The sequence below is a fragment of the Pseudonaja textilis genome, chromosome Z (genome assembly GCF_049901715.1).
Source record: "Pseudonaja textilis isolate UNSWEBS1 chromosome Z, rPseTex1.2, whole genome shotgun sequence".
NCBI classification, from domain to species: domain Eukaryota; kingdom Metazoa; phylum Chordata; class Lepidosauria; order Squamata; family Elapidae; genus Pseudonaja; species Pseudonaja textilis.
The window spans coordinates 84,635,626-84,657,333 of record NC_142008.1 but is presented as its reverse complement, the minus strand read 5'-3'; the positions used below and the strand labels follow the sequence as shown (position 1 = coordinate 84,657,333).

At 40.3% G+C, this 21,708-nt stretch overlaps 1 protein-coding gene across 2 annotated transcripts in view; it reads left to right on the top strand.

Moving 5' to 3' along the window:
- ACE (angiotensin I converting enzyme) overlaps window positions 1–21,708 on the top strand; it is a 58,605-nt gene that overhangs the window by 16,647 nt on the left and 20,250 nt on the right. For both annotated transcript variants that reach the window (XM_087918090.1, XM_026717315.2), the window contains exons 3-14: window positions 691–781; window positions 3,065–3,208; window positions 4,138–4,329; window positions 6,331–6,428; window positions 7,218–7,390; window positions 8,573–8,796; window positions 10,094–10,238; window positions 10,735–10,833; window positions 11,544–11,666; window positions 12,568–12,779; window positions 19,278–19,414; window positions 20,834–20,992. In XM_087918090.1, coding sequence (XP_087774216.1) covers window positions 691–781; window positions 3,065–3,208; window positions 4,138–4,329; window positions 6,331–6,428; window positions 7,218–7,390; window positions 8,573–8,796; window positions 10,094–10,238; window positions 10,735–10,833; window positions 11,544–11,666; window positions 12,568–12,779; window positions 19,278–19,414; window positions 20,834–20,992 — 1,797 coding nt within the window. The remainder of the gene's footprint in view (window positions 1–690; window positions 782–3,064; window positions 3,209–4,137; window positions 4,330–6,330; window positions 6,429–7,217; window positions 7,391–8,572; window positions 8,797–10,093; window positions 10,239–10,734; window positions 10,834–11,543; window positions 11,667–12,567; window positions 12,780–19,277; window positions 19,415–20,833; window positions 20,993–21,708) is intronic.

Genomic DNA, 21,708 nt, shown 5'->3' with positions numbered 1-21,708 from the left:
AAAAAACATTTTATATTATTTTACTTTCCTGTTCCAGCTGCCTCTTCACATTCATTTGAAATTTAAAATGTTTGTTTAATTATTCCGTAGTTATTCCAAAATTCAAATTACCAAATGTTCTCTAGGGAATCAAGTGTTGTTAAATAATCCAGAACATTCCTCTTCATCAGACTGCTTGTTCTTGAAATCTTTAAAGCCTAGTTTTTTCAGAAAATCTTCTGTCTTTGAAATAATATTGTTGTCTGTCTCTGTCTCTACCTTTCTACCTCTACCTCTACCTCCCCACCCCCCTCCAAAAAATCCTGGGTGATATATATTTGGTGTCTTCAACTCCATCTTGACTCTTGGCATATTGGACAGGTTTCTGCAGTTTTATTGGCAAGATTTCAGAATTGACTTGCCATTGCCTTCTTCATAGGGCTGAGAGAAAGTTATCCATCCAGCTTTGTGCCTAAGGCAAGGCTAGAAATCCCAGCTTCTTGCCTTAACCAGAAAACTAATCTGGAAGCTTGTTTCTTTATTATGTCACCTTTTAATTACATATTTAAAATAAAAATAATTACCTAACGTTCAACAGGGACAGGTTCCTATGGAAGTATCTATAGTAAAACTGATGCCTGTAGACTATATAGTATACATGTTGTAAAATTAGATTGTTATTCAAACCTGTACTTTTTAATGCTATTTCAGTATAATACTATTCTAAGTGAGATGGACAACATCTACTCCACTGCCAAGGTTTGTCTACCAAACCAGGACTCCTGCTGGGCTTTAGAACCAGGTATGTACTTTCTTCTCTATGTTAGCCCAGCTCATTCCTTTGCAAAGGTTTTGTATGATTCCTCTTATTTTCTGGACCATGAGAGCATCCTTAACATAATTATACATGGATATGAATGTAAAATTGATTTATAATAGATTATGGCTTCTGAGACTGCCCACAGTTAGCCTGTATGTTTTAATTACATAACATTTTACATGAAGGTACTCCTTACCAATTGTGTTGTTCGTTGATTTTTTTTACATTTACAATGGCATTGAAAAAGTAGGTGTACAACCTGTCTTCAAACTTGCAGCCATTGCAACATCCTGAAGTCACATGATCTTGATTTGAGTCCTTGCAACTTCTGTGCATTTATACCAATGTCATGTGGTTACATTATCACTATTTGCAGTCTTTAACAATTACTCAAAGTTAACTTATTACCTTATTATGCTAATGTTTTTGAAGCTAGCATACTGTTAGAAAATAGGGTGTTTTTTTTCCATTGATAACCAATTCAGAATTAGTATTTCCTAATTTGGAAACCCTAGTCTCTGTTTTTGAATCAACTAATATCTACCGTAAAAAAAAAAAAAGCCAAATTAGAGAATAGAAAGAGAGCCACTATCTCTTACTATCTATGGAAATTCTCAATCGTCTGGATCATTATTGCCCCAGAGGCAAAAAGGCAACAGGACTTTCTTGGTTTTTTCCTTGGGAATGTTTTGCTTCTCATCCAAGAAACTTCTTCAGCTCTGACTGAATAGTGGCGAATGGAAGGATTTATATTCTTTGCAGTCATCTGGTCATTAGCACTCTGAGGGTTGGTTGATAGTTCTCTGAGACTGTCAGAGTCAAATAAATCAGAATGTCAACGGTTGTGGGCCTGCTACAATTCATGTTGTACATATGAGACAGGAGGTGTCATATCCCTCCCCCTCTGTGGAGAGAAGGCTGTTCAATTTTAATATTCAGATAGATTTGATCCCAAAATTTATGTTGTTAAGTGAAACATTTGTTGTGAGTTTTGCCCCATTTTGTGACCTTGCCACATGATCCCAGGACACTGCAATTATCATAAATTTGAACCAGTTGCAAAGCATCCAAATTTCGATCACAAGACCAAGGGAATGCTGCAATTGTCATAAGTGTGAAAAACCATCATAAGTCACTTTTTACATTGCTATTGTAACTTTGAACAGTCACTAAATGAACTGTTGTAAGTCGAGGACTACCTGTAGATGGCCTCTTTAACACTCTTTACCCCTTCTTTCAAACCAATGGTCCTCTTTGTCCAGAATGTGGACTTTGCTATCTCCAAAAGCGTGGCCTTTGTCTTTCAAATGGAGATGAATCGCTGAATCTTGTGCTGATAGGTTTGTTCTCCTATGTTATGCCACGTATTTGTGAAGTAGTTGTTTTGTTTTCCAGGTGTACAGATATGCAGATCTGTCTCACTGCAGTTTTCTGCAGTTTTCTCCCAGTTATTTGTTTCATTTCTGAAATATAATCTCAATTGTTTTGAAACAATAACAATCCTTCCTACCTATGTAACTTCTCTAACAATTTTCTGATAGCAACCCTTTAATGTTTAAGGTAGGGAACAAAGCTGCTTACCTATAATTGTTCTATTAATACATAATCGGTACATTAGCACATACAATGTACCAGAGCGGATATATAGGTGGGACTTTCTGAAAAGTCTTGCAAAATTGCAAGCACTGATTCATTCCTTGCCTATGATGTTTCGTGTTGCTATGCTACTTCTCACTGTATTTTATCAGGATCCCAAACTTCAAGTAAAAAGTTACTTACAAGCATGTAGAAAGAAAACAACTGGAACAAGTGAGATAACATCAGTGATAAGAATCTAGACACTGGATTTAAAAAGTAATGATGGTTTTGATCTAATAGCTACAAGAGTCTCTGGAATATTAGTCACTTCAACAACGATGTTGAAAAATATTACTTCCTGAAAAGGAAAGACCTTCTGAATCCAGTTCTTATCAGCTGTGCAACATGGGTTCAGCTGGAAGACTGTTGTTTTATATCTCTTTATATCTCTTTAGAAGAACAGTGCATTTCTTCAAATTTTCAAACTGTAGCATGATAGAATTATTTAATGATACTAGTAAACCATTTTTCTTGCTAAATGGGTCTTTTCTTTATATAGATAGATATGTAGAAGAGTTTATATAAGAGTGTAAATATTGGTGGCTTTTTGATATCCCTTCAATTTTGTTTAGTTGTGTGATCCTTTAATGATTTCTTTGATGTTTCTTCTTTTTTCATGCTCTTCAGATATTACAGAAATTATGGCCACTTCTCGTAGTTACAAGAAGTTGCTTTATGCCTGGGAAGGTTGGCATAATTCTGCTGGCAATCCTCTGAGATCCAAGTATAAAACATTCGTTTCACTGAGCAATGAAGCCTATAAAATGGATGGTGAGATCTTAAAAACATAGACAGGGGATGGGATCAATGCCACCTGGATTGAAAATCTGCTTTCTGAAGAACAATTTAAGCATTTTAATTCAAACTAAGAAACCTCATTGCATTGAGAAAGAGGCATATTATAACCCTCCATAAATCTAACCCACCTTCATGGACCTTTACTCTTATATTTTTTTAAATAAATTGTGTTTTATTTTCCATTTATTGCCATTCCAAAATGAATATTATGAGTTAACAGTTTTTGATCAATATATCTGTTGTGTTTTGAGTCTCAACACCTTTGCATTCATTTAAAAAATATTCAAGAATATGGCATACATGTGATCAAGTGCTTGACCCTGATCACTATAACAAGAGGGATCAAATATGCTATTTCAGATTCATATGGGAAACTACCGAAAGTTGGTAAGACTGTTGCCAGCATAAGAAATTATTGATATACTGAGGTTGACTTGTTAATTTGGCCATTCTCAAGAACCCAATGTCAGGTGCAACAGATAAGGTCCACTTCTGAAGATCTAATTAATTATATAATAATTATATATAATAATCAACTGGATTATTGTAAAAGTACCTGCTTGGAATTAGTCAACAGGATTGGATTTACTTCATTAATAGCGATGTAGGGATTTTAGGCTGTTTCCTCTTTTTACCTCCTCTCTTTCCAGCTTGCCAACTCCTTCTCCTACACCTACTAGAAGTACATTTAGAAATTATTTGAAAAAAACTGTCTTTGGATTTAGAACTGGACATTTTTTGACTTCAGAACTGGACTGGTTTAATTATATTGTAATTGGTGCAGAAAAGTCTAGGAGATGGGTTGTTCACAACTATGTTCTGTAATTATGGATAATTTAAAGAGCTTGTTTGTATTGTAAGAACTGTATTCATGCTGAATACTCTATTGTTTTTACATTTAGGATTCCAAGATACTGGGGCTTATTGGAAGTCTTGGTATGATTCACCAACATTTGAGGAAGATCTGGAGCAACTTTATCATCAGTTGGAGCCTCTCTATCTAAATCTCCATGCATATGTCAGAAGGAAACTATATGACCAATATGGCTCTAAATACATAAACCTGAAAGGCCCTATTCCTGCTCACTTATTGGGTAAAAAAAAAGCTTATGTGTGTATAATAGAGTGGGGATCAGGCAGGGAAGAATTGGGAAAATCCGTAATATCCCATCATATTCTACACTAAGAGTGGGCAATTTTTGGAATGGAAGTAGGTTCACTTGAATGAGAGACCTCTGGGAGGAAACCAGTCTTATTTTTACTTTTAAACTCGAATAACAAAAGCAATCTGAAATTGTTTCTCCAAATGTTGGCAGCAAAATGCTTGGATTTTAGTCACATATTTGGGGGCATTGGGGAGCAATCTTGCTAAATTAGTGTCTTCCTAATGGATTACACTATAAGTCCTATGTCTATTGATATGTTGGATGGTAATAATGGAAATCAAGATAAGCTCTCTTTAAAGAATACCATATTTTGATGGGAGGAAAAATACAAATAGAAAAATTAAAATGTAAGAGATGTAAAAGAACCAGTCTGGTGCAGTGGTTAAAACATTAGACTAGAAATTGGGATGCCAGAGGTTCTAATCCTTCTTTAGGCATGAACAGCTGACTGATTCACAGTCACCCTCTTTCAGCCCAACCCATTCAGATTGGTTAGTTGATTTATTAGATTTGTATGGCTGCCCATCTTAAATAAACTAGGTGACTCACAACAGGACTAAAATCAGTCATTATAAAATATAACCACGACAAATAAAATAGCAACATGATAAAACAAAATAAATTCTCCCCTTGGGATTCCCCCGAGTAACCCCCAATTATCCTCATTTCATCCTTTCTATTCTTTTCTATTCTGTCCTATTCCAACATCTCCACAAAAAATCAGTTCTTGATGGCCTACTGAAAGGTTATAGGATGGGGGTGGGTGGGGGGGTTGCCAAATTACTGGGGAAGGGTATTCCATAAGATAAGGACAGCTACAGATGAGGCTTGCTTCCAAAATCCCATTGAGTGGCAGAATTTTAGCAAAGGGATTTGAAGTTACCTAGTCTCTTTGATCCAATATCATTGACAGATGTTCTTAAACAGAGGCGGTCCTTCAAGTAACCAGGTCCTGTATCATGTCAGGCTTTTAAAATAAGCACTTTGAATTGCACCTAAAAGGAAACTGATGCCAGCTTTCAGTGCAACTCGTGCAATAGAGATATAAAATAGGTGAATCTATAAATATTTGTATCAGTGGGGTCCTTGATGCTCTCTCAGCTTGCTTGTTTTCTTGTATATATTTCATTATCCAAACTAGGTGATATAATCAGCATCTGCAAAAAAACAAGCAAGCTCAGAGAACACAAAGGACCTTTCATGTAAACCCTGAGCTACAAATATTCTCCTTTATTAGTACGTGTATTGGTATCTCATAAAAAATGTGTTGCTGCATTTTAGATCAGTTGTAACTTCTTTGTAGTCGTTCATGTAAACCACATTGCAATCCAAAGAGGAAATGATTAAACCATGAGTGACTGTGAGGTTGTTGTGTAGAAGGTGGAACATTACCTTGAGTTGCACAAAATAAGGAAGGAAGGAAGGAAGGAAGGAAGGAAGGAAGGAAGGAAGGAAGGAAGGAAGGAAGGAAGGAAGGAAGGAAATATACTATAAATGCCACTCTATGAATATTTTAATCTCCTTTCTAGGATTCACAAACTCTGTGGAAACAGGCTCTGTGGAAACTGACACATGTTTTACATGCCCATGTTCACATGTAAAGAGTTTCTAAATAAAGAGGTCCTATCAGCTTTGGAATTTCAATGCTTGCCATTGAAACTACAGTAATGAGAGGAAGAGTTTGATCTTTTTCCTAGTTGTGCATTTTCTCCAGAGGTTGCTAAGCTTCCCTCTGGCTGTTTTTTATATAACCAAACTGTCACATACATTCATGGAATTAACATAGTGCCTCCTTTGACTCTTATTCTATTGGCTGTTTCCCTCTAGATTCTGTGCCAAATTTCTCTCTAATGTTATGTATAGCCATTCCCTCTCCCCTTCAAGCTGTTGGTTTTATTCAGCTAAACAGTGCTGCTTTGCCCCCTGCAGGTAACATGTGGGCCCAGCAATGGAACAACATTTACGACATGATGGTGCCTTTTGCAAATAAGCCACATCTAGATGTTACCAATACCATGAAACAGAAAGTAAGGACATTAGTGTTATGGTTTTATTCCATTCCCTTTGGCTGCAGCAGTGAGCAGGGATTGAAATGGAAAATGCCCACATACACAAATATTGCTAGTGATACATTTTCATCCAGCAGTGAGATGACTATTTATTTTCTGAGCAAGAACTGTAATAAATATATACTAATCTGCTCAATATAGCATCAGAAGGTGACGAGCCAGGCAGGCCTGACTAAAATGCATAAATAAACCATAGCTCTCTGTGGAGTTCTTCCAAGGCAGATTTCTATGCTATAGATATTTTTCAATGCTGCTTCTCTACATAATTGCCAGGTATATTTAGCTTCAGTTTCTTCATTTCAAGGTCTGAATTTCATATTGAATTTTCAGAAGGACTGTCCAAGATTACATGCAAGTGCTATACAGGAGTAATGGTGATATTCATATACATTGTTGTCTTTCATAACACATTGTAGGGTACAGCTTTTAATTTCATTTCTTGACACAACTATTCAAACGGGAAAAATACTGTAGTATTTATCCTCAAGATACATGGGAACTCTCATCTCATAGTGCAGAAGACTAGTAGGCTGTTTCCTTCAAATTCTTAACTATGCTTCTCCTCTATCTCACTCTGTAACTCTTTTTTCCTAAACAATAATTCTCTATGACATTCTAAAGCTCAAGCAACACATGCCCGTGTAATTTATTATGAGAATACTTGAGTGACCCAGGATCAATCCCTAAGAACAATTTCCAACACATTTGTGTTATCTAATGCTTCGGATGGGTCCTTGACTTTCCTAGAACTGGAATGTAACAGACATGTTCCGGGTGTCGGAGGAGTTCTTCACCTCGCTTGGCATGTTTGAAATGCCACTTGAATTCTGGAAGAAATCCATGCTGGAGAAACCGACGGATGGGCGGGAGGTGGTGTGTCATGCATCGGCATGGGACTTCTTCAATCGCAAAGACTTCAGGTGCATACTGCATATGATGGGGACTTGCCATGCAAAGGGAACTCTAGATCTTATTGGCATAGAGACATCTTAGGTCTGTTTTTTTAGGGAACAAGGAGAAAATTTTCTGTCTTCTCTGTATCTCACAAATTCAAAGATATTTTTATTACATGAGCAATGAAAAGTATGACTATAGAATCAATACTTAAAATATATGCTTTTTTTTAAAAAAAATGCATGGTTTGATACTGGTAAAAAGATGAAGATTCATTTAGGTGAAATATTTCCCTTTCCAAATTTTGAAAATGCTTAGAGTGCTGTGAAATTAACTAGAAGATGTATTAGAGTGATTATCGTAAAACTGCAAGAACGCGTATGCTCCAAGGGCCCCTGCTTTTGGGCAGCCCCATTCTTCAAGAGAACTGTAGAGTAGCCTCTAAATTAGGCTCCTAACCCAACATTTGCATGGTGTTATTTTGCACTATGTACTTGCAATATTGCTTTGCCCACTGTACCTTACCCCTACCAAAAATACTAAGCACCATTCTGTTCTATCAAAACATAGGTCCTTTCTGCCCTAGACTTAAATTTCTGTTCTGCTTAGATGCATGTATAATTTTCTCTTGTCTACCCTGCCCCGCTGTCAACATCTGAAAAAGGCAGTTGGCAAAGTGAAATTAGGACAATATTACTTTATTTTATATTAAGAATGCAGGTAAAGGAGTTAATTTATCCTAGCTCAGAATTATGCTTGTGTGAAAGAACACAATTCCTTAGTGTTAATCTGCCAAAAGAATCAAAGGTAATCACTGTCAAGTCAAAGATAATCACTGTCCAGTCAAAGCCAAAATAATAATCACTTCTCTCTCTTTCTCTCTCTTGTTTTTCGTCCATTTGTTCAGTGAGGTGTTAGACATGATAAATTTTTAATGAATGGCTGAGGGATGAAATAAGTTAGGTTGTTAGTGAAAGGGGGTTGTCTAAATTTGTTCTAAATTCTCTTTAAATTACATATTTTCTTCAAGGAATTATAGAAATCCTAGTTCTAGCATAAGAAGAATTGGTCCTTTCCAGAAGTTCTGAGGCTATCAGCAAATGTTCCAGGTTATAAAATGTTCCAGGTTACAAAAGCAATCGATACTTGTTAGTATATTGTGTTACAGTCTTCACTGAACACTTGCTTTCTTGTTCCCTGTTGTGCAGGATAAAGCAATGTACAACAGTTACTATGGAGCAACTCTTTACAGTACACCATGAAATGGGGCACGTTCAATACTACTTGCAGTATAAGGACCAGCCAATAAGTTTTCGCAGTGGTGCCAACCCTGGCTTTCATGAAGCCATTGGAGATGTTATGAGTTTGTCTGTTTCCACCCCTATCCATCTCAAGAAAATTGACTTGCTCACTCATGTCACTGAAGACAGAGGTAAGATGAGCATATAATGGCTGGTGGCAAGGCACAAGAAGAAAACCAATAAAGTTGATGGGAGATGTTTTTCATACTGGGTTTGATAAATAATTGTTATTAGGGATTGGGAATCAGGTTACAGCCTGTCCACTATCAGTTCTAAAGTATGCAAATGTGAGTAGATTAATAGGTACCACTTTGGTGGGAAGGTAACAGCATTCTGTTCACATTTGACATATAGCCATGCTGGCCACATGGAAATTGTCTGTGGACAGTGCTGGCACCTTCAGCCAATAAATGCAGATAACTACCATGCCCTAGATTCAGACACAACTGACATGGAAACCTTTATCTTTTTTTTAATCTCACCCTAGAAAAAAATGTACTGAATCATACAACATGCCATCTCCCCCCTATTGCTTTAGGTCAGTGAAAGCAAGTGCACAGATGAGTTTGCATTTGTGCATGTACACACACACGTGTGCCTACACACGTGTGCCTGCGCACGCATGCGCGCACACACAAACACATATGTCCACATTGTAATGAATTGGAATGATGCAGTATAGCGCTACAGACAAGATCAGGATGTAGCTGCTGCTGTGCTCTGTGTTATGTTTCCTAAGGTAAAATATACTGGAGGTGATTCTGCCTTTCCCAGAGCCACTTGGATCAGCTTAAGCTATTTGCTTTTCAAGCAACGATTCTTAGTTTGTGAGAGAGGAAATCCATTGGTTTGTTTTCATCAGAGAATTCATCTATATAGATTGCTAATGCATTCTTTCTTCAACTCTTCTTTGCCATCAATATTTGGAATATTCTACCTGACTCTGTGGTTTCTTCCCCAAACCCCAAAAACTTTAACCTTAGACTGTCTACTATTGACCTCACCCCCTTCCTAAGAGGCCTGTAGGGGGCGTGCATAAGCGCACCAATCATGCCTACTGTCCCTGTCCTATTGTTTCTTTTTATTTTTCTTATAAGTATCTATCTCATGTATTCAAAACTATGTTTATTCTTATAGATCTATCTTGTAAGCGACTGACAAATCAAATCAAATCAAATCAAATAAATAAATAAAATCTTCTGGATATACCAAGTTTTAAAAGAAACTCTTTTAGAGTGTATCAAATTTTTCAACTTTCAATTTCTAAACATTAGGGGTGCTCAAAAGTTGTGATATGCCTTGGGGATTGTATAGGGATTTTGGTTACTTTAAAATAATTTGGATGTGCTTAGTAAGTAACTACGTAAATATAATAACTTTTTAATGCTTTGTTTGTTTCACATTTTTGTCTTCCTTTATTCCTTGCAGAGAGTGATATCAACTATCTTCTGAAAATGGCCCTAGAAAAGATTGCCTTCCTACCCTTTGGCTATCTAATTGATCAATGGCGGTGGAATGTCTTCAGTGGTCACACTCCTCCAAGCCGCTACAATTATGATTGGTGGTACCTAAGGTAAAACAAGGCAAATAGAAAATTGCCATAATGGGTGACAGGCCAGCAAAGTAGTAGGTTTAACAAATGTAACCCTCCAACACTGACCCTTCTAAGTATATTGAATTTTAACCTCCGTCATATAACTCTCCAATGATTGTTGTTTTATGTAAAGTTGTTATTTTTATTTAGTGTTGTTTATTTTAACTTTTTGAAACCACCCATCCTCTATAGCCAGCCCTCCAACAAACATCCCTCCGACAAACATAATTCCTACATCCAAGAATATGAAACTATAAGAACTGAGAAACCTGAAAAAATAAATGAAGTGAAAGTATTAATTTATTTGAAGGAAACAGGGAGAACTGAATGCAAAGTAGCTGTTTCTTGTGATTACCACTATATCTATCTATATATACTGTTTTCCTGAATCGGAAGTCTGCTTGTTGTTGGGAAATGATTGTACTTATTTTATGCATTATTTATTCATTGGTTAAGGTGGTTTTTTTTTCCCTAGAACAAAATATCAAGGAATTTGTCCTCCTATTGCAAGAAATGAAACAAATTTTGATCCTGGAGCTAAATATCACATCCCTGGCAACACACCTTATATCAGGTATTGGAAGCTGGAAAAAAAGGAAAGGTGTAAATATGAAATTTTAGGAAGTTTTATTGTTATTTGTTGGGAAAGATAGACTCATGCTTTGATTTCTCTGGGAACATAGTGAAGTTTAGTAGAGCTGAAGTTTTCAGTAAACAGCTTTAAAAGCTCTAACTAGTGTTATCTTTTAAAGTAGAGAAACTCTAGTCTAGAACTACAGTTAAACCACATCATAAACTGTATCTTTCCCCCCAATATAGTCATAATAAACTCTTGACACAACTATCAATCTTTCTAGCTTTTGCTTGAGAATATCTGACTGACTGTTCTTAAAGAATACCACTGCCTGCCCACAATCCTATCATTTTTATGTTATACCAAACTTTTTAAATATTGAATATCTGAGAGAACATTCTCAAGATCTCCTAAGCAAAATTACTTTATGCTTAATCTATCCTTCAACAGCATTACTACAAGTATGAAGTATTAGTTATACCATTAGGTTAATTAAAATATAGAAAGAAAAATGAGATTTTCTTACTTCCAAAAATTATAAATCTCACTTTCAATAGTTAGAGTATATTATTTCTATTTGTAATTGATATGTTATTTCTATTTTCCAGAATTTAAATATTTTCAGTCTGAAAGAATTGACCATTGTATTATAATGTGTGTTTATGTATCATATATTTGGTAAAAATATGGATTTTTTTTGTTTTGGGCAGGTACTTTGTCAGTTTTATTCTACAATTCCAGTTCCATAAGGCCCTTTGCCAAGCTGCCAATCATACTGGTGATCTTCATACATGTGACATCTATAAGTCCAAAGCAGCTGGAAAGAAACTCAGGTGAAAGCAAAGGGAGAGGGGCAATTGACAAGAAATAAATTTATGTCTAAAATATTTTAGATGCTCATACTTTAGCTAAGGACATATCAATGTTTCCATTCCTACCATTCATTCTAAAATGACAAGAGGGATCATTTTGAAATGCCAAAATTAAAACAAAAAGTTGTTCCATTGAAGATCCACAATTGCCTTAGCAACCCCCTACTTAATCTTGTTATGAAGTGTCAACCCTACACGATATGCAGATTATGAAAACAATGCAATTTAGGTCTAAAACTACTTTTATCACTTCCAAACAGCTATTGTAATATAATCTTGCAAGTCCAAATGTGCTTCCCTTCCTTCCTCCCTTGGACTTGTGTGAATTACGGAGAGGTCTATTAGAGGCATTTTTTTACAGGTTAGTTTCTTGAGCTTAAATTATGCATGTCTGGTCATTGCCTTGGTAATGGTAACTATCCTTCTAGGCCATTCTTTATGTCCTCTACATCAAGCATGAAACAAATCTATATGTGGCAATGCAATTCATCGAAAACTGAACAGAAACTATACTACTGCAAAATCTACCTATTTTTTCCTTAACAATGATGGTCTTTTGTACTTTAATAAAAAGACATGCTGCAGTTTGGCAATTTGATCTCCAGGGGAAGAGTTTCTTAGATTGTGAGAATTATAAAAGACAATTATATTGTCAAAATAGAAACATCACAATCAGTTTTATTGGCATAATGGTTTAGCCAAAATCAGGATGTTGTGAAGATAAATTACCATTGCAAATTCAATACCTGTAACAAAAAAACCCTCCTTCTGGTATGCCGCCTGTGTCATTTTAACAATTTAACTGGGTCAGTTCTAATGTCAATGGTTCTATCTATTTACTCTTTCTTTATCTTCATTGCAGTGAGGCAATGCAGGCTGGATCTTCCCGACATTGGCAAGATATTCTCCAACAACTCACTGGTACAAATAAAATGGATGCTTCAGCATTGCTTGAATACTTCAAACCTGTTACTGAATGGCTAATAGAAGAGAATGGGAAGAACAATGAAACACTAGGCTGGCCAGACTTTTATTGGCGTCCTCCTGTCCCTGAAGGCTATCCAGAAGGCCTTGGTAAAGTTTTCCATGCATAATGACAACCATTTCAGAGGGAATAGATTGAATGTTGCACTTGGAGCCTTAGTCTTTAACTGCAACAGGTCTCCAAAAGGGGAGGAATAGAATAATAATTACCTCCAGATACCAATTGATAGTTGAACCTGATAGTCATAATCCCACAGGAATATCTAGTTGTTGTTCTAGTTACGCAGTGGGATAAAGGGAACAATGATTATATATATAAAAGAAGTGTGGAGATGAGACCTGTTAAGTTTGAGCAATGAGAGGCTGAACCAGAGCATGAGTGCAACAATACTTTATTTTACAATAAAGGGCTGACCGTGCTTGCCACGCCTGGAACTGGCTCGCAGCAATCAGCGACTGGTTGGACCCCGCAGCCTGCTTTTATAGCTGGCTGCTGGAGAGAACCAACCAATGGGAATGGGGGAATAACGCCCACACAAAGTGAGTGGACCTGAGTGAGAACTCCTAGAGTTCTCAGGACATGCACCCCTTCCCCCAGATGCGAACATGCATAGTCCTTGAGGTAGAGCGGGGTTTGTGTTGGCGCCGGGCAGGCGCAGCTCGGGAACATTGTCTGTCTGTTCGGTATCAGTCTGTGACGGTTGAGCCGGCATAGTGTCGCTAACGCTTCCTCCGGACTGGGCATCCTCGGGAACCACCGGGTTGGTTACTGGGGTCGAGCTCTCGTGGGTTGGATCAGGCTGGTCAACTCTCTGGGCGCTGTTGTCCGAGTTTGGGTTGACCGGGCGACCGCTGGTGCAGACTGGTCGTTGGGTGCGATGTGGCTGGGCGGCGGATGAGGTGGTTCCTCTTCGACTGGAGACTCTGGATTCTTGTTGGCAAGGGTGCTGAGGCGCCTTCTAAGCTGGTCTATGTGTCTCCTCCAGGCGCGACCATCCTCCAGCCTGACCCTATACGATCTCGGCCCGTGGCGGCGATGACCTCGCCTGGAATCCAAAGTGGGTCCCCAGCGAAATTCCTTGCGAATACTGGCTCCTGTAACATAAAATGTCTAACCCCAAGTAGAGCGAGGGGAGAGTCAGGGCAGTATTGTGGGTGCAGTCTGTCCAATACAGTCCTCAGGCGCCGGCCCATCAGAAGTTCCGCTGGGGACTTATTGGTGACTGCACAGGGGTTGAGTGCTGGCTCATCAGGAACTGTGCGAGTTTGTGGTGCCAGTCATCCCTGCCAAACCTAGCGAGGGCCTCTTTGGTGGTCCTGACGGCCCTTTCAGCCAACCCATTACTGGCAGGGTGAAATGGGGCTGTGAAAATGTGGCGAATGCCCAGGTTGGCAACAAAACGGCTGAATTCTACTGATGCGAACTGTGGGCCATTATCGGAGACAATGGAGTCGGGTAGTCCATGTGATAACGAACAGGCGCGTTAACACGTTGGTGATTGCTAGTGTGGTGGTGAGTGGATAGCTGTGCCACGTCTATCCATTTGGAATAAGCGTCCACGACCACTAGGAACATCTTTCCATGCAGGGGCCGCCAGATCGATATGGATTCTAGACCAAGGCGCTGGCGCTCTCCCATCTGGTAGGGGTGGCGATGGGGGAGCAGGGCGGGATTCCTGGCAAATGCTGCAGGAACTTACCCAATTGACAATGTCCTCGTCTAGACCCGGCCACCACACGTAGCTGCGTGCTAATGCCTTCATTCTCACGATGCCGGGGTGTCCTCGTGCAACGCCTCCAGGACTCGGAGTGCAGCGAGGTCGGAATGACCACTCGAGTGCCCCACAGTAGACAACCCTGCAAACTGGACAGCTCCTGCATGCGAGTCTTAAAGGGTGCGAATTTGTTATCAACGTTGCCTCCCGGCCACCCTCCTCACCCAGTCGAGCACCTGGGCGAGTGTTTGGTCTGCCTTGGTTTTAGCGGCGATGTCAAGGCGGTGATGGGCAGGTCCAACTGGGTGATTTCAAAATGGCGTTGACAGGAGCTGGGTCTTCAGCCGGAGCGGGTAAGGGCAGCGACTGAGGGCGTCGGCGTGGGATAGAGTTTTGCCGGGCGGTGAATAAGTTTGTATGGTAGGCCGCTAGGAAAAGTGTCCACCTTGTCATCCTAGGGGAAAGGACTTGAGGAGTCTGTTTGTGCGCGGCCAGTAGGCCCAGGAGGGGCTTATGGTCGGTGACCAGTTCAAAAAGTGGCCAAAAGGAATTCGTGAAACTTTTTCACGGCCGCAACAACTGCTAGGGCTTCCTTGTCTATTTGGCTGTAATTTCGCTCCGTGGCCAGAGCGTCCTGGAGAAAAAGGCGATGGGGGCCTCGGCGCCATTGGGGAGTCTGTGACTAAGGACCGCCCCAATTCCAAAGGGGATGCGTCTGCTGCCAGTACTAAAGGAAGGTTGGGGTCAAATTGGATGAGCACTGCCTCTGGCGTAAGTAGTGATTTGACGGCGTTAAACGCCTGGTCTTCTTTGTGCCCCCAGTGCCACGGTGACTTTTTGTCTAGTAATCTGTGTAGGGGTTCGGCTACTGAGGCTTTATGGGGCAAGAAGGATGCATAAAAGTTCAGCAGCCCCAAGAAAGCTTGTAGCTCCGTTTGGAGGTTGGTGTGGGAGCTTCGTGGATTGCCCTAACCTTGGACTCCAGGGGGTGAATGCCAGAGGCGTCAATTTTATAACCCAGAAAGTCCACCTGTCTAGTGGCAATGGCGCATTTTTCTTTTTTAACTTGAGGCCATGCTGTCTGAACCTCTCTAACACTGCTCGCACTCTCTGGAAGAGTTGGGGTCTGTCCCTGGCCGAGACCAAGATGTCGTCGAAGTAGGGTACTACACCAGGGAGGCCCTGTAAAATCCGCTCCATGAGGGATTGAAAAATACCCGGGGCAACACTTACGCCAAATTGGAGACGCTTGCATCGGAAGGCACCCCTGTGAGTGACGATGGTCTGAAGTTCCGCTGTTTGGTTATCAACAGGGAACTGCTGATATGCTTGAGACATGTCCAATTTAGCAAAATACTGCCCGGCTCGAATGTGTGTAATAAGTGCTGAATGACGGGCACAGGGTAGGCGCTAACTTGTAAATATTTATTGATTGTTGTCTTGTAGTCCGAGCAAATTCTCAGGCTTCCATCTTTTTAAGGGTGTGACAATGGGCGTCTCCCACTTGGCGAAATCTGTTGGCTCAATGACCCCTTGTTTTAGTAGTTTATCCAATTCAGCGTCTAGTTTTGGTCGAATAGCAAATGGAACTCTACGTGGTTTTAATCTGATTGGGACTGCCTGGGGGTCAACGGTGAACAAGATGGGGGTTCCATTATAACACCCCAGCTCCTCGCTGAACACATCTGCGTAGTCAGCGAATAAGGAGTCAGTGTCTGAGGTTGAGACAGCATGGACTCCTGTTAGCCCTAGGCCGAGGTGGGGAAACCAATCGAGCCCCAATAAGGTGGGTAGATTGCCGTTAACTACCACTAGAGGTAGGTGGCCTTTAAAAGCTCTAAAACTGACAAAGAACTTGCCTCTGCCGATCACGGGAATGGCCTTCCCTGGTAGTCCTTCAGACCGAACTGGCATCTCTGAAGCCGGGTAGTAGATAGGCTGGGGTGGAGTCTCTTGAGGGTGTTCCACGAGATTATTGAGAGCGCTGACCCTGTGTCAACCTCCATGTGGCACGGTTTACCTTCTAGGGAAACGGAGAGAGAAATTTTACTAACAGTGTGGCAAGTACGCCTGGCAAGGCGGTGCGTGCGACAGTTTAATACTTGCCTCTGTGGTCCTGAGTGCGAGGACGGGGGTCTGTGTGCAGTGCTTTGGGGGCTTGGCAGACTCTCGCGATGTGCCCCTCTTATGGCAGTTGTTGCAAGTGGCTCCTTTAAACTTGCAGGTGGCCCTTTGATGCGATCCCCCACAGGCTAGGCACAATGTGATGTGCTTGGGTGGACCGGTGTATTCTTGTTTGGCCCCTACCTGCGACCGTCTGTCGTTGGCGAGGCGGTGGGCGTCGTTTTCATCGTTGTGGGTTTCCTCCGCTTCCACCTCTTCGGAATGGACTGGGAGCGATGCTAGCTTGGCACTTGGGCCCTGAATTTCGGTGGCTGAGTTCGTTGCTAGCTCGGCTGCTAGGGCCTCCTCGACCGCTTGCGCGAGGTTGAGGTCTTTTTTTGCTAGCAGGCGCCTCTGTAGGTTGAGATCCTTGACCCCACAAACTAATTGATCGAGGAGCATGTCCTCCAGGTATGTTCCAAACCCGCAGTGCAGGGCTGCTGTTCTGAGGCGGCCATATATTGATTGATGGTCTCCTTACTTGATTGCTTCCTCATACGGAACGTGAACCTCCTGGCGATTTGTGAAGGCCTGGGGCGTAGTGGTTAGTGAGGATCTCAAGCAACTCCGGACCACGGGCGTTTTCAATTCTCTCGGTGCTACGAGTGCTGCGGCGGTATCATAAGCGGTGGCTCCGCAGTAGATTAGGAAATAGGATTTTTCCGATGCTCTCCCGCGTCCGCCAGGCCGACCGCATCGATGTAATGATTGAAGCGGTTCTTATACGATTCCCACTTCTCTTCGTCTGGTTTAAACGCCGGGAATACTGGGTTGGAACTCATGGTGCTGGAACGGCTGGGCTACCTGCGGAAAAATCTCTCTGGGACAACGGGCGCTGTGAGTTACTAGTGATATCAGCTCTGGAGAGGTTTTTTGCTACCCTCTCTTTCTCTCTCTGGGTTACCACGTTGGCTGTTAGCCGTTAGGTGTCTTGATTCGCGCCAAAAAGTGGGCGTTAGTGACTTCCTACAGCGCTGTGCTGTGTCTCCTACTGGCTCGAAATTCAAATGACACCCGTTTGAATTTCGCGCCAAATACAGAGCGGCTGCGGCTCGCAGCGCCTTCACTTTCCCTGTAGCGGGGCTAACAAGCGGCTACAGGCGCTTCTAACTTTTTGAACCAGACCGCTTTCTCTGGCTGCGGATCAGCGTTTGCTCTTTTTGATCGCTCGTTTTGTGGCTGACCGCTCTCTCTGGCTGCGGATCAGCGTTTCCCTTATCGCCAGCCGATCGCTCTCTCTGGGCTGCGGATCGGTGGCTAGTGACTCAGCGGTTGCATGGTGCTTCTGGTAGCCATCCCATCCTCGTCGCCAGTGTTAAGTTTGAGCAATGAGAGGCTGAACCAGAGCATGAGTGCAACAATACTTTATTTTACAATAAAGGGCTGACCGTGCTTGCCACGCCTGGAACTGGCTCGCAGCAATCAGCGACTGGTTGGACCCCGCAGCCTGCTTTTATAGCTGGCTGCTGGAGAGAACCAACCAATGGGAATGGGGGAATAACGCCCACACAAAGTGAGTGGACCTGAGTGAGAACTCCTAGAGTTCTCAGGACATAACAAGACCTAAATTCAGAAACCAATGATTGATATAACTACAACAGTTTGGAACTGAAGTAGATAGAATGTGAAACCAGGGCTAGCTATTTGTTGTGCTGCATAATCACCTTGAGGGTGTGGCAGGTGGGGCAAAAATAATCTTCAAAATTAATAATATTGTTCCTTCAAATACTTGCTCATTTGTTGGATTGGCAACTGATTAAGGAGCTATAGAAGATGACAATTGATTTGGGGGAAGCACAAATGAGCTCCATAAGGATCTCTTCCATTGATGCTCTGGGCAACAAATAGCCTGAAAGACAGTTCCCTCTCTGGTGAAAAATGGTTTCTAAAATATAAATTTCCTGTATGTTCACTTTAATCTTCCACTGAGTAAAGTCAGATTCTCAAATTAGTGCTGCCACCGCATACTTCAACGTGATAGAAATGTTAGAAAATGCCTAACCTCTAATGAAAGTTCCAGAGCTCATTTGTAGAATATGCTTCACATGCTCATATTTTGTTCTGGTATAAGTAGATAATATAAGATAAGAATAGTAGATAGTGTCTCTGAGCATGCTGAACATGTATTCCTTCACTAATAAGTGCTAAGGCAAGATAACAAGTTCCTCTCTGTGACCTTAATTAGTTGGTTAGTATATTCTGTGCTACTTCCCGAAACTGAAAAAAGAATCTTAAATCAGTTACATGCTGAAGGCTTTTGCTTCCTAAAGGTTCTAGTTAGTACAGTCCTATAACTGAAAAAACAGTCTTTCTGATGCTTGAAAAAGTAATTTCATATACATATAGATCTAAGTACATTTTTGCTGCAGTTTTTCATTGTAATTTTTGCCATAGTTGCCAAGAAAATTAAACAGTTTAATTCCTTTCCCCTCCTTTCCAATTGTACATGATCTCCTTTGCCAGTTCTGATATCTGGCGGCAGCAGTCATACTTAGCTGACGGAGTGGAGATGATTCTGATTCTATCATAATACTAACATAATTTTGATACAATTTGGGATCTTGAAACTTCTCATTTTACAAATTAGACTCATACTGATAATAATTAAACGAATTCAACTCCTTTTTTCAAGTGATGGTGATGTTATTTACATATACACATGTATACTTGTGTATGTGTATACTTACACATTCATCTTTCTATCTTCCAGATAAAATAACAGATGAAGCTGAAGCTGAAGCCTTCTTAGAACAGTATAACAGCACAGCTGAAGTGGTGTGGAATGATTACACAGAGGCCCTTTGGATGTACAATGTCAACATTACTGAACATAACAAAGAGATTATGGTAGGGAAGTCCATGCTGTTTAGTAATCGTTGTAGGAAGTCCCAAAGAGAAACAGGCAAAACAGATAACATTCCAGGTTTAAAAGAGTGATTAAAATGCAGTACTGCAGGCTACTTCTGCTGATTGTTGGCTGTCAGGAGTCCTGCAGTTTGAGTCTCACTGGCTCAAGGTTGACTCAGCCTTCCATCTTTCTGAGGTCAGTAAAATAAGGACCCAGATTGTTGGGGACAATATACTGACATTGTAAAATACTTAGGGTTGTAAAGCAGTGTAAAGCGGTGTTGGAAGAAATGTCCATCTGGGTTCGGTTTCAAGTGGGAAGAAACACACTGGAAACATGGAGGCTGCTTGGAAGGATGGTTTAATGGTGAAGCAAAACCACCAATCATGTGTGAGATGGGGAGATGACCACATGGAAAAGAGAGAGAGAGAGATTTATACCCCCTCTTGGGATTTGAATTTGAGCTTCCTGTTCCTATGGCAAAGGATCCTATTGGAACCAATCCTATTGGTTGCAGTCAGACTCCCAAGGGGCTCTGCAGACATAACTGAGGTCGTCTATATCCCAGGCTTGGTTGAATCTTGCTGGGTGATGCACTGAAGGGCAATTTCCTATTGTGGCTGAATGGCTTTGTCCTGAAGGATAATCCCATCATCCTGAAGCTTTTGTTTTGTAGATAGACTGGCACAAAAATATCAGCTGGGGGAAGGGAGCTGAGGTCTTTTCTTTCTGTTTCCTTTATGATATTTATTTCTCTTTTAGGGAAAATATTCTGCCTTTTAAATATTTCCTATAATCTTTCATTCTTCTAGGAGAAGGGTGGGTGCTAACTTTCTACAATGGTATATAAATCTAAGTGCCATTGTTATTGCTACTAGTGCTACCCTTCATTGTACTGTAAGCTACAGTGCAACTGGTTTTTCTTATTAAGACCTATCTGTATAAGCACTCCCACCCCCTTAATTTTGTATTTTTCTCACATTATTTTTTTGAATTATTTTTTGATGCAATTTTAGCTGCCTTAACCACCACCACCACCTCTCCCTCTTCTCCTTTACTGTATTGTAAATCACTGAAAACTGAATGGTAAAGATTTGGACAGAATGTCCAAAGCCACATCCCACTTGTTTCCAGCACCCCTCAATTCTGGCATAATATTATACTATGCATTCCCTGTGATTTGCCAGATTAAATTCTTTTATGCAGGCCTGTTACTAAACAATAATCTGGGTTTTCTGAATGGCTAACAATGGATTGTTAGTTTATTAATAATTGCAATTGTAGTAACAGATCTGGGGTGTCAGTACTGTTAATAGGCCTGTACACCAGATTACAATTTGAATTAGTGTATTTGTTGCTTTGTAGCAGAGACCTTCTGTTCTTTTATCCTTCTTCATTTTTTCCTCTTTCCTTTGTAGTTGGAGAAGAATCTCGCAATGTCAAACCATACTCTGCAAAATGGATTAAAGGCTCGGCAATTTGATTACACTGATTTCAAAGATTCCAGTATAAAACGTATTCTGAAGAAATTAAGTGATATTGAGCAGGCAGCCTTACCTGAAGCAGAACTGAAGGAGGTAAGATTAAAGGGACATACTATTTATAGTGCTTCACAAAAGTATTGAATTGCATAATGAAGTTGGTAATCGGTTCCTTTGTTCTCATTTTTAATTACTTGGGCCTATTCACTTTAAGTTTGAAGATCTAGACAGGTTGCATATAAAATATAGGTCAACTTTTTAAAAAATAAAAATTACTTTCCAGTTTTTGTTGAGGATAAAATATTGAATAAAGGTTAAATAGTACCATTTCTACTACTCAAAAAGCATCTTCTACTTTATTTTCTGGAAAAGAGAGATTTATAGAGATCAAGGGGCCACTATTAGAATAATTCTTAAAAACTGAAAGAAGCTCATCTCAGTCTCTGACTTACAGTTCCTCTATAAGTTGTTATATATCAGTTATAAGTATTTGGTTTATTATTTGGATCTATTTAAAATAATTTTGGTACCTAAGATAAAGAATCTGCTTTCATCACAGAAATAGGCAACATGTACTGCATCTCTATTGGGTTTTTTTTAAGTCTCCAAGTGCTTCTAGACTACCTTCTAGGCTTGGAATAAAAAGATATATGACTTTGCAACAGTTTGATCCTTGCCAGAACAATTTCGTTCTGGAACTGATAGATTCCAGAATGTAATGCTGAAGATCTCTAGCACAAACTTTGTACGTTTACATGAAGTCACTGATAAAAGCATTTGGAAAACAAAGTCAAAAGTATGCCAATGATATC